Source organism: Agelaius phoeniceus, chromosome Z (assembly GCF_051311805.1).
Source record: "Agelaius phoeniceus isolate bAgePho1 chromosome Z, bAgePho1.hap1, whole genome shotgun sequence".
Lineage (NCBI taxonomy): Eukaryota > Metazoa > Chordata > Aves > Passeriformes > Icteridae > Agelaius > Agelaius phoeniceus.
In genome coordinates this window covers 15,216,457-15,230,194 of record NC_135303.1, presented here as the reverse complement: position 1 = coordinate 15,230,194, position 13,738 = coordinate 15,216,457, and the positions used below count along the sequence as shown (strand labels likewise).

At 37.3% G+C, this 13,738-nt stretch overlaps 1 protein-coding gene across 1 annotated transcript in view; it reads right to left on the bottom strand.

Moving 5' to 3' along the window:
* Window positions 1-13,738, bottom strand: part of MCC (MCC regulator of Wnt signaling pathway) — a 183,506-nt gene that overhangs the window by 158,830 nt on the left and 10,938 nt on the right. Inside the window, exon 2 of the mRNA XM_054653346.2 lies at window positions 9,217-9,464. Coding sequence (XP_054509321.2) covers window positions 9,217-9,464 — 248 coding nt within the window. The remainder of the gene's footprint in view (window positions 1-9,216; window positions 9,465-13,738) is intronic.

Genomic DNA, 13,738 nt, shown 5'->3' with positions numbered 1-13,738 from the left:
ATTATTATTATTCAGTGAAGGCAACAGGGAGATTAGTGAAAAGCACCAGCCATTTCAGAGCTCCCTGCCAACTTCAGTAATAATGGTTCTGGAGGTAAGTGCACTGAATGAAGGGGGAAATATACAAAATTAACAAAGAACTGTCATTTTGCACTTGCTAGTCAAGTCAGAGCCTCGAAGAGTAGGTCTAGCTATAAAAAATGCAGGCTGTTCAGGAAGCCGAGAAGAATGATAGTAAATCTTTGGACATTCAAGAAGAATAAGAGTAAATCTTTGAACATTCAAGTCTCCCAAGCTGATGGAAACATAACAAAACCCAAATTAACTTTAAAGAAAATTTAGGAGCTGCATAAGCTCTAATTGCTCAAGCAACATACCAAGTACAGTAAATCAAAATGACTGAAAAGAAGCTGTTCTCATAGAGGGATCAATTTTATACTAATCCAACCTGATTAGGAAAGTGAAAATAATAGTAATATTTGGAGTTTATCACAATTATTTCCACTGTTTTCTACAAAACACTTCCATACAGGGATCAAAGGCCAAAGGTTCTGGCTTCAGCTGGTAGCCTGACAACTCATGCAACTGTTTCCTATTTAACAGGAATCACTCTTTAAAACTTATTTATTATTTTGCATCAGATGATAAAACAATATGAATGACACCTATGAATGTAACAGCAGCAGAGTGATGATGATAGTAACTGGTCCTCATATGCACAGCTGGGTGAGAGTGTTTATTAAATACAGAAAGGTATTTGTACATCCATTACAAGTCCTAGGAGAATTCAGGGGGGGAAGGAATGTATTCCCAACTCAGCATTCAGTCCTAGAGACACTTTACATTAGAATTTTTTGCAACACTTGTCCAGTGACCAAGAAGGAAATAATTGATGTGGGCAAAGCAGTTATGGGAAATGGAAAATCTCAAGGCAAAGGTCTGTAGGATCACTGTCTAAATTTTTTTCCTCCTACCATGCTTTTTTTCTGGTTTGATGAACACTGCACACAACATACAATGTTAGGCTGTGTTATTTCAGTCCTTTTCTCATTAGTCTTGGGAGTGAGGATAACAAGCTCCAAGGGAAGGAAACCACAGCTACACCCTACACTGACTATAACTAACACAACTTACTCATGGGAGAAATCTCTTTTATGAAATTAGGTCTAAGAGGAAAATTGAACCACACTGATAATTTCTGCTCTGAAAGACTGCTGTCAGCTCACATGTCATCATCCTTTTGTTCCTGAACTACAAGTTCACACATTTGCACTTTCTACTGGTATATTTTGCAAAGTCATCACAAAACCTCCACTATATTTCAGGTTCAGTGAAGAACCCCCAACACTGGTACATTCAAAATTCGGGAATTCTCCAATTTTGTGCTGCCCACCCGACTCACTACAGGGTATCATTATAGCATAAATTTCAGAAAAACTTAAATGCACATTAAAAAAATTGGAACAGTCTGCAACATAACCAGCACTCTTACTTACCAAGTAATACTATCTCTTTTTTTTAGGCTTTTGGATTTTAATTTTTTACATTCCATTACATATTTTTCTAAGCAGATTTCTATCACTTACAAAAAACTATGTCAAATCTTAAGAAAAATAAATCAAACAGCTATATGAAAATTAGGATAGATAAGTGAATAAGCTTGCCAAAAGCAAAACCATAAAGTAGGCAAGGTAATTCATAAAGCCTTGAGAAAGCAAAACACAGAGACATATCTAGTTAAAGATGAAGTTTCTCTCATTATAATTTCCCAGTCACTCAACACAGCTTTTGGATGAAGAAACTGGGTTTGTTAAATCAGTAGTCCAAACCATATATATTAACAAATGTGTGTGGAATTTCCATCAATTTGCCTTCTTCAAATTTATTTCAGTTACTGGAGAAATGCATCTATGTAAAGTATCATGATTTCAGTACTTTCCAGCAGGCTGGCATTGGTCATATAGGAAACAGTTACATAGAAAACAAAATAAAAGTACACTATCCATAACACCTTCATATACTTGTCCTTGACTCAGAGATTATTCAAGACTATCCTTGAGACCAGATAACCATTTGCTCTATTCAGACATAAGAAACAGTGGATGGGGATGACTGCTCAACAAGGAGGTGACTTCTAGAAACCAAGGTCTTCTAGTACCCAGTATTGTTTAAGCACCTTAACTAAATTTTGCCAGAACTCTGCTGGCTGACAACTGCACTGTATTTAGGAACTCAATCTAGAATTTAATTTGAATTTTCTATTAAGGCAGAAAACAATCTTTTTTTCCCCTGAAAATTAATGATCTCTAGTAAAGAGGGAAGTATATAGTATATAGGAAAAAGAGTACATAAAACATGAAGTCATACAGAAGATAGAGGAAGTTGAACCTACCTTTCAGGTACAGTATTTGTACCATATGCACTGTACTTCTAAAACAAGTTGTCTTTCCTTACCTGGAAATTTATAGGTGATAAACCAGCTTCCTCCCTGAATACCTTCCACTGAAGACAACCTCACTTTAGATCTGACTTGAATACACATGTATCCAAGCAAACAAACCCAGAGTTTGTTACCTGTCAGTTTCATTTTGTTCCTTTTTCATGAACCTTAGTATGTCAGAGCCACATTAAAAGCAGGCAGGTGAAGATCACATCACAGAAGTCAGGAGAGTTAAAGCAGAAATGCGCTGAGAAGCAGCCCTTGATTTACAAAAGCTGAAGTGCAGGATGTGTGACAGTACCCATCTTGTGCCAAATGACAAATGCCTTCTATGAAAACCCCAGCAGCCTTTCAGTTTCTCAAGCTGATCACAGTTTGCATGGAAAGCATAAACTGGGACAAAACTGAGGAAGTGATGTTGTAATCCAGTTCCAAACCATATGGGAAACACAAACCACAGCTCCATGTGTTACCACTGAAGCTGACCAGGAGCACAGACAGCAGTGCCCTGAAACAAGCCTGACCTGTGGTGCTTTGCAGAGCTAGTCGAGGCCAGCCCTTCTATCAACTCTGGTTAACAGCAGCTCTCAGGAACAGCAGCTTTCTATTTCCCCAATTCTACCTACTCAGCTGCCTGTCCTTCCACTTTCCTCTAAAAACGTTAAGGTGTTTGGTAATTTCAAGGGCATTTGGTGTCAAAGTGTCAAATACACTGAATTCCTGTAACTTTTATGGAAGGCACAGAGGTGACTGACTCTTGTTAGTGCTTCTACTGAGGAAGGTAACACAGCACAATGCAATGCTCAACCTTGACTAGATACATTGGGGGGAGGTGGGGCAGGGGGGAGAGAGGAAAAACCCCTGCATGGAAGGAAGGAAGGAAGGAAGGAAACTTCAGGAAAGCAAGAAGAGTTTGTTCCTCATACAATGGAAGGGCAAGATGTGATACTCCAGGTGGCAGGCCACGGTGAACGCTAAAGACTTGCACATGTTCAGAGGCTCAGTCCTGCAAGACAGGGGTAGAGGGAGTGTAGCCATGTGTGTGTGAGCTAGTGCAACTATCTCTAATTCTAAATCCCTGAGCTGAAATTTAATATGCAAGCATTGTTACATGATCACTCAGACTCTACAATCTTCTAAGGGACCGTGCTAAGGGACAGAATTATCATTTAACAATAAAGTCTGGTCTAATACAGATTAGCTGTTCTTACATTTTACAAATATTCAAACCAGAAGAAAGATTCAACCAAGTTTGGTTTTGTATCAGACACCAGGGATCCCTGCAGGGATCACTTCTATCCTGTATAGATTCGCTGGTGTTTAATGCATACTATGTATTATGATTTTAGTAAGATTCATCAGCTGTCAGTTATAAACCTCCAGAAATTCAGGTTCATTTGTAAGGATGCTCATGGAACTTAAATTCTCTGTTTATTAAAGAAAAGAAAAGTTACCTATACTCTGCTGCTTTGCACAAAGACAGTGGTATCAAAAGATTATTTAAACGTAATAAACTAAACCACTTACAGTTAACAGGAGTTTGTATACATTTAAATCTGGCAGAAACTCAAAGCTTTTCTAGTTAAACATATCTAAGGGTGAAACTTTGCTCATAAATTTCAAGAAAATCTGCAACATGCCTTTGCGTCCATATGAGCTCTGTAGTTTTTAATTAAATACAGCATAAATAAATGTAATCGGTGCATCAGTTTCTCAAGAGCAATTTATTTGCAGTAAGATCAAACATGGAATTAATGTAAAACAAAAATAATGATTTTTCAGTCCCACTGGTCTGCCTCTCCTATTTACCCATAAGCTTAATTTAAGGTTGAATTCCTACCATTCCTTTGATTATTTCTCATGCTTGATCCACTATGCAAATAAATTATCATAGCAAGTTTTCAGGGGACTTATTTTCAGTAAAGAAAGGGGAATTGGCTATGAATTAATTACTAAGTACTAACCTACAGCCAAAAATTGGTAAAAGACTCTTGTATTCGTGACTGTTTATCTAGAATATGAAATCAGATCAATAAATACATGCAGTTACAGGAAACCAAGAATTTACTAATAAATAGTGTCATTTCTTGTTCATCTGCCATGTCAATTGGTGCTAGAAATAGGCAATTTTTTATCAAGGGGAAAAAATGGCAATTTGCTCCTTGCAAAGAGCTAGACAGATCTATACAATGCATAATACAGATAATTCTAATGCTAGCTTTTATAAAAGACATACAAAGCTATACAACATTGAAAAGGCTAACAGAAGCCACAACTGTTCAGGCAACTCCCTGCTTTAAATATTAGAGATGTAGTTCTGCTGCGTTGAAGTTTTCATGTGCCAAGCAATCCACCTCCACCACTCACTACATTATTCAGACAGATTTACTGTACCCATCATAGCCCTCACTCTCCACAGCTGGACAGATCAATCCACAGATTTGATCAGTAATTGACATTCTTCCTGCATTTCCTACTGAAACGATATACTAAAGAGTCAGGTCACATTTGGTGACTGCAAGACTCCAGCAACACTTTCAAAAGTTATTTTATTAATTTCTTAAAATTGTATCTTAAAATTCAAGAACGTCAACAGAGTTTACATTCCATTTCACCTATTGGAAAATAACTGGTTATTACTTGCAAATTATTGTTAAAGCTCCTGCTGACATTAATAGTGTAGGATAAGAATGACAACACATTATAACAACTTTGAATTACTGATTAATAAATATCAAAAAGCCTAATTCTAGTCACTTAGAAAACTTCCTTTCTTGTGCACTTGAATAAAACATCAAACATTTAAATCTATACACTCATTTGCTCTTTAGGATGGTAGATATGGATGCAGGCTTGGCTTATTGAGGACATACATGAGTGAGTATTAATAAATCTGAGTCCTGTACCTTGATTAAAAGAGTCAACCAATTTCCTTACTCCTGCATCCCACCTGGAAACACAGGCGTAAACATTTGTTGGGCAAAGTTGGACCAAATTATTTGAAAAATCTTATCAATGATAAAACAGATGAGACGAAGTTCAATAGCAGATTAGATGCAATTACTTGCAACTTTTTTTCCAAGCTATTATCATCATAATGAAAGCAAAACTTATAGGCAGCAAAGGTTTTGTTTCTTTTTTTAGGAATTTGGAACAGCTCCAAGAAAAGGCAGCACAAAATGCTGCCTGACTGGTAATCTCTGCACAATTACACGCAAACTTGCAGTGTAAAAACATTCATGTCAGAGGCTGGATTCCTTTGTTTCAGATCACCAGGACACCTGCTACTCAATAACTGTCAAAAGAGTTTTGAAATGCTATCATTTATGTGCCCCACATCAATATATGATATCAGCTTTAAATATCAGCAACTCATACCCTATGTGGAAATTAGTCTTGAAAAAAAGGCCTGTAAACTATCTTTGAAAATAAAGTTTAATTAAAAGTGTATTGACCAGAAAAAAAATGGTAACACAAAACAAAACACAAAAAAGAACATCCACCAAGCTCATGTTTGAATATGTACATATCTCTTGTCTCAAGCAATGCTTAGAAAGCAACAGCAAAGACTCAATAATAACATAATCAATTCTTGGATCACTACTGAGCATATAAATGAGCCCTCAAAGACATGAAAGGCACAGAAACATGAGGAAGGCACAGAAAGGCACAGGTCATAATTCAAGCTTGATTGCAAGTGTAATTCCTCAGCTGCCATTATGTTCATACCACAGGCTGGGTTTATATCATAGAAATGTATTGTAGTGCTGTTTCCTTGACTCTTTGAAAAGAAAGCTATGTAGAACTTTTTGAACAGTGCTGCCACAGTGATTTTCGTTTCCAACCAAATAAAAAAGAGTTGCATCCTAAATGCTCATCTTTACTATTTCCTCCCATCCTTTTTTTCGGGGGGGAGCATCCCTGTATATTTTCTAAGATTCTTGCAAGAGTCAAGGTAGGACAAGGACAAATCCCATAATTCCCCATAGCTCTAGAAGTACTGTGCAGTAAGATAGTCACACTTGATTAGCAGAGCAAAACAAATCAAGGCAGGAAATTCAAACATCTTCTGATCTTAACTTTTGGGGAAAAAAGAAGAAAGGAAAAATAGGTTAACTCACCAGCTTCAAAAATGAATTAAATTATTCTTGTAAAACTAACAGCAACTGAGGAATAGGGGGAAAAAATAGTTGGGATTGAATTCTATACACTAATAAATTTGGAAGTTCATCTATGAATACCTTTTGGCAGCAATGAGTAAGATTCTTTGTGGGATAAATTTTGAGACTATTATGTTGGCCTTTCTCTTATCAAGTTTAGGAGATGTCTGTCACCTCTGATTACTACAAATCATAATTACTTGGCTGGTTTGTCTAAGAAAGAAGATTTTAAACCCCAGAAATCTGGTCAGCATACAGGGAAGCTTTGTATAGCCATCTGAGAGCAGAACAGCAACTCTGTTTTGCAGAAAAATACAAGTGTGTCAGCACTAAAAAAGCAGGCAACAGAAGATAATTGCATGAGCAAAGGGAACACACAATATCCTTAAAGAAAAAAATGGCACAAACTTGGTTTTAAAATACTGTCTGACAGCTCCAGAAAGAGATTCACAGGCTGGAAATCAATTGAGCACAAGCCTTACAAAAATTTCACTAAAGAAAGTGATGGGAGAAATGAGCATAGTAACAACAGAGTTTTGCAATTCAAGAATATATATGAAAAAAACATAAACAGAAGAAACGCTATCAATGAACTACCTCTATAACAAAATATTACTATGAAGCTATAAAATATGAGATGGCAGATAAACAGAGCTATGAAACAGCTCTTTGCTGTGCTGAGAAGCCAAAATGAAAAGCCAAGGAGCCTGCAACAATAGGATAAGGGAATAGTACAGTCTATCTAAAAAGCAAAAAGATAAGGAGTTCACCAAGGATACAAAGTAAACAAGGAAAATTTGAATTTCTGAGATGACTAGCCAAAAACACGTGCAAAGTGACCATAAGACAGAACATGCTAATCCCATACCTTCAAAGCTAATAAATAAGTAAATTAATAGATCAAACCACCAAAATCAACACATGCCCAGTTTTACTTTCTATGAAGCTGACTACTGACAAGATAAAGACAGGTGTGACTGATCAGTAAACCCCTACTATGGGAGCAGGATAAGAGATGGGCCAGGGTGATGTGCCCATGAAGCTCAGGGAAGGATATGGGCTGGGACTGATCACAGCTGTTGCAAAAAAGCTGGCTTGATCTCAACACCAAAAGGACCTTAGGGTGAGTTTTGCTTTAGATAAACCATAAACAGCTGAGAGAATCAATTGGTGCTGTATTTCTCCCTGCGTTCAGTAAGAGTGTGAATGTCTTCCTGAGTTAGCCAAGCCAGTGCGGAGTACTTGTATACAAAGCTTAGCCTCACTGGTATTATGATTGACCTGTGCCCTGCAATTGCTCTCCTCTGTTATGTGTGACTTGTGTCTGTATTGTTTTCAGTATGCTTTGCATCCACGCTGCTAAAACAGAAATCCCATGTACCATCAACTACCTTCAAATAAATAAATAAATCTGACGTTAAACATTATACCGGGCAACAAGTCAATAACATGACCTTGACATAACCCTGACATAACATGAGAAGCTGGAATAGCACAACTCTCCAGATGTATGAAGCACATCCGACAATAAAAAATATTGTCAAATTAATTTAAAACACTTCAAAGAAAAACTGTTGGGAAGACTAATGGAAGATTTCCAGTTTAAAAAGTGTTTTAAAACATATAGGCTCATATAGCCCAAAGAAAAGGCTGAAGAGACATAGCTCCAACTAAACACCATCAGAGGTTGATGCTGTTTTTGTGAAGAATGGACACAGGTCAGTTCCATGGTCACCAGCCAGCAGTCACTTATAGCCAGCATGCACCTGCTGTAAGGAACTGGGGAATGGACAGCATCCTCAGCTTTTTCCACAAAACACCACACTTTGACATCTTTGACCCCAGAATGTGTGTCCTTTAGTCTCTTCCATTTTTTACAGGGTGAAAGGAAGCATTCTGCAGGTGTTAACATTTGTGACCTAATGCTGACTGGTCATAGTGCTATCAAGGACTGGGCTCAATGACACAAGATAATCCCTTCCCATCCTGCTTTCCTATCAATGGAATAGCACTTTTTCTTTCTTTTTTTTTTTTTTTTTTGTTGGTTTGAGTTTTTTGGGAGGGGTGTGGTTTGTTTTTGTTGTTGGCTTCTTTTGGTTTGGTTGGTTCTGCTTTTTGATTTTGTTGGTTTTCAACCAGATGGAGAAGTATTTTTGTATTCTCTAAATCATAGGGTTCTTCCAGCATTCAGATCTCTCACTAAGTGGAACAATTTTTAAAGCATCCAAGAAACATTAGTTCCTACCCTGTATTATGACTGGAACCAAGATTAAGTCTTCCCTCATTTTTCAGTTTTACCTACATAGCTGCCTGAGTTTTACAGAGAACAAAGAACTCCGTGGATCTTCAGTTACCAGCCCTTATCCTTCCAAGGGAGTCTGTTCTCTTGTGCAATTTACATTTTTAGAAGAGAATGCTCTGCACACATTCTAGTTTACATTCTGATTACAAGTCTGCAACCATTACAACAGCACTCTAGTATATGATGAAATTATGCAAAGACAGATTCACAAAGCCCTGTAGGGGCAACCCTAATGCCAGTGAAATCAGTAACAAACACCTCACAGTTACCTTTTGTTAAATTACACCCACAGGACATTAAAAAGTCATACCTACCTAAACTGTTATTGCTGCCAGTTGGCCAGGAAGCTACTCTATCCCTTAACTTTTTCTTTTTACAAGAATCATCCGATTTCACAGAAAGATCCACTTCCTCCTTCTTGATTTCCTGTACCAGTTCCATGTGGCACTGACTAAAATCCTGGAAGGAAATTTTTCCATTTTCATCTGCTCCCAGCTGGTGCATGATCTCTGCAACAGACGCCTCCATATTCAGCTGGCGGCACACCATCAGCAAGTCATTCCTAAAGATATTTTTAGAGGGAAAATGGGGTTGGGGGAAGATTGGAAAAGTGGAAATAGAGAAAACAAAAAAACAACAACTTAGTTTCAAAGAAAAGGAATACTAGCCCTTGTCTAATCTGGATACACATTAATGCACAGGCATTTAAAACCTATAGACCAACTACTGAAGGAAACAAAATCTTGAAACAATTTCTCCAGCATGTGCATGATGCGTATTTATCAAATGACAAATAAACACATTCTAAATAAAATGTGGGCAAACCAATTCAACCAGATCTGAAGAAACAGCTGCTCTACGCTACCAAATCTTCTGGGTGTCCCATTCTCTCTGATTAGAAAATTTTTTTTTTTAAAAATACCACTACTTTGCTACTCTCACATTTCACTGCTTCTTTCCTGCCATCCTCTTCTTAAACACTTTTTGAACTGGATTGCACAGCACTACCATACCAATTTATACCACAAATAGCATGAGTGTGTTTCTATGTTATGGCTTTTTTTAAACAGCTTAAAAGCATATAGCTTATTTGTGTGTTGAACAAAATCTTTCAGTAGAAGGGAGGCAAAGGAAATGTGTAATATTACTATTATGTGAATTATTAGTAGATTTAATAGTATTATTATTATTTCATTACTAGTATCAGGGTATCATTCAGAAGGTTTCTGTGAAAACATGATACATTGAAATACCCAAAGTTCTCACATGAAGAGCTTCAATGAAGTAATTTATTATCAGAATCAAGGCCCATTCTATTCTAGAGAAAGAATTGAACATCAGGTGGAGCTCTGTAAGTCTCTTCTATGCAGAAATTCCAGAGCTGCAGAAACAGAATTCTTGTCCTAAAATTGGATAATAATGATCATAGTAACAAAAGTAATAGTAATGATGATGAGAATGATGATAATAATGACAATAATAATGATGATGATGATAATAATAGTGATAACAACATAACCATGAAGTTCAAAAACAAACAAAACCCCAACAACAAAAATATCAAAAAGCAACCAAATCTCTGCTTATGACAAGAAATAACTTTATTATAGAAGAATTAATCACACAGGCCAAACATAAGCTATTATTACTTGCAGTTCAGTTTCTGCTCAGAGTTTTGCTCTTAGATTTGAATCTGAACAATTAATAAATAATCTCCATGGCTCAGTTCCTTGTTTTTAAAAATTAAAACAACACAAATACAATTTCACAAGGATGTTCCAAAGAAAAATCAGGATGAGAGCACATTCAAATTTTTACCTGAGGAGTGACAAATACAATTCAGCTATGTCTATTCTCTTGGAACAGATCAGACATAGCCTCAGATTGAGGGACTCTGCAGAGGTGTGCTAATTTTGAAATGAGTACCAGGAGAAGCAGTGCAGGGTGATTTTGTCATGGAATTCCAGAACACAGGTCAGTTGCCCTGGCTCCAGAAGAATTAATCTGCTATACTGGGGCAGGAGGAGGCTGTGGCACTAGTAGCACACCTTACACGGCCCTGCTCATGACAATTGTAAAACTTCTATTTCACTACAGCCCACAGGGACATGTCCAAACCCAGTTCTGGTTCCCTACAATCTAAAGGTGTTACACAAATGCAAACTGATTTATAAAGGAAATCTCTCAAAGATTGTTCCACTACATAACACCAAGGAGAAAACATGTATTTTCTTAAAACTATTTAAAACTTCAGCTAGTAAAAAGGTATCATCATTTTGCCTGGAAACATTTAATCCTTGCTAACACAACTTGCAGGCTAGGTGCAGAAACACCTTTGAAGAGGGAAGTCAAAATTATAAATGCAGCCAAGCTCCCTAGAGGCAAATAGAGTAAATAAACAAACAGTGTAGGAAAACCTGTTCCATGCAGTGGTGTCATGAGTCACTTCTAGACCAATACTGTAGTTAAACAGTAATCTATCTGAAGCATTAATTTTGAAATGACTAATCTAAAAAGGACTGACCACTAGAACACTCAGAGGCAATAAGAAGTTGCTGATCTAAAAGATGTACTAAAGTTACTCCAGATCACTTCTGTTCTTGGTAGGAGGCTGTTTAGTTTAGGTCCCTGGTGCAGCCACCAATCTCCAGAGCATCCTGGACCCACTGCTCCATTTGCTCTGACTCTCACAGCAAGTCAAGGCCCTCACTACTTAAACCACGGAATCACATCAGCTCTGCAGCTTTGACTTTTCTATGAGCAACTGCAGGCAAACAATCCTGGCAGCAATCTCAGAACTGCTCGTCTGCAGTCAGAAAAGCTCACAGAATGACACCTTTTGTTTGGAATAAAATTCTAACAGAGTTCTAGATGGGTAAAGAAATTATAAGGTAAGAGGTTCCAAGCATCACGAGGCATGCTGCATCAAAATGCTTATTTCTTAATCTGGATGAACAGAAGTAATGCACAATAAATCCAAAGTCATCTGAAATGCCAAGAAAGCAGAAACCACAGTGAGTGTGCATCACAGAAGCCCTCTACGACACTATAATCTCTGGCAAAAAAAACCATCTCAAGGTTAGCACCCAGCTACAGAGAGCACTTTGAAAGGTTATCAGACTAAAAGACAGTGTTCACTGCTGTCTGAAAAACATGCATAAAAACAACGTCCTTACCTACAGGGGGAGCTGGATGGAGAATTTATGTCGTTTTGCGGTCCACCCAAGGCAAGATACATGTCTTGACTTTACAGAAGGGAAGAAAACTGTTAAAAAAATTCACTAGCAGATGGAAATAGGTAGTAGGTAGACTAGGAAAGAGGACAAACACCCACAGCAGTTCTTACTTAATATGTTTTCTTGAAGAAATAATTTCCAGAACCAGCAACAACCACAAAAAAGAAATTTCTGTTGTCTAATGAATTTAGCCTTGGAAGCGGATTTCATTACCTTTGTCATTATCTAAACAATTACATCTCCACAGACCTTTTCACACAGAAATACCTTAAGAGGTTATTTTTTGCTCTCCAATTTCCTGAATTATTACCAATTTTGATGGTTTAAAAATACAGAAGCTATTACTTTATCAGGCATGGATCATCCTGATAAGACTAAGTCAGCATTTCCATATTATCTTAAAAGATAATTTCTATATTATCTTTTAAAGGAAGTGGTAGGGCAAGACTGAAGTTACAGCTTATGAAGGAATAATGAGGACAGCTTCAGAATTGCTGGAATTTTCCACCTGCTGCAACCTGGATGTCCTTACAAAAGGGCAAAGAATGAAGAAACACAAGTTTCCTGCAACAATACATCTACCTGAAAGTTTTTCTTAGGAAAAAAGGCCTGAAGTTCCCATCTCAGCTTAATAAATTGCATCATGACCATGACTGATATTCATACATGAAACAATTGACAAATTGATGTGTAAACAATTTTTATGTGTATATTTGGAATACTGTCTGCATTGATAAACAAAATGCATTTTGTTTCAGGAGTATTTTCTTTGGGTTTACCTCCTGGTGCCAGACTATGTTGTAGTATTAATCAACCCTTTTTAAAATGAAAGTATAAGATACACAGTAACACCCATGTTGTTCACTTTTAATGTAAAACCCCATTTCCTTATGGCTGTCCCAATGCTCCCTATTTTCTGTGTATCAAAAGCATTGTCAGCACCGGGCAATAGTTGTAAATGAGCCATTTCAGTGAAGCTGATGTGTTTGGCAAGGCATGAATAATGTGAGGCAGGATGGGATGGAGAAGAGGCACATCAGCCGGACACGCTTGTTAAAATGCTGAGCAGCAATACCGTTGATACTGGGATTTGAAAACTCACACTGAAGCTTCAGTTTTAACATCTCATTGTGATCAGGAAATTCATGCAGATGGATTTTTTCATGCTGCATGAAAACTTAGGAAGACATAAGAGCATTGACTGACATTTGATAGTTTTATGGGACTTTTTTTCTATATTTGTGCCCATTTATGAAGGAATTAAAGCAAAGTGTAAACATAAAGTTGAAAGAAATGGGGGAAAAATGTCACTAGACCAGACTGCAGTCCCACAAGGGGATATTTACTCTGCAGCCACTGAGTTCTGTACAATAGAAGTCTATATGGCACTAAATGGGATCTTGCACATTTGCCCGATTATAAGCACAAGAGACAAATTATGTAACTCAGCAGACAAACTATTAAACAGAAGAAAACAGGCAAGTAAGACCTACCAGTGCAGAAAACATACCAGACTCAAAAAAGTATCATCACTCATGGAGAGGTGTCTAAGCTGCTTTTTAAGAATGCCATAACCTCCACATGTGCTCTGTCCTAGCAC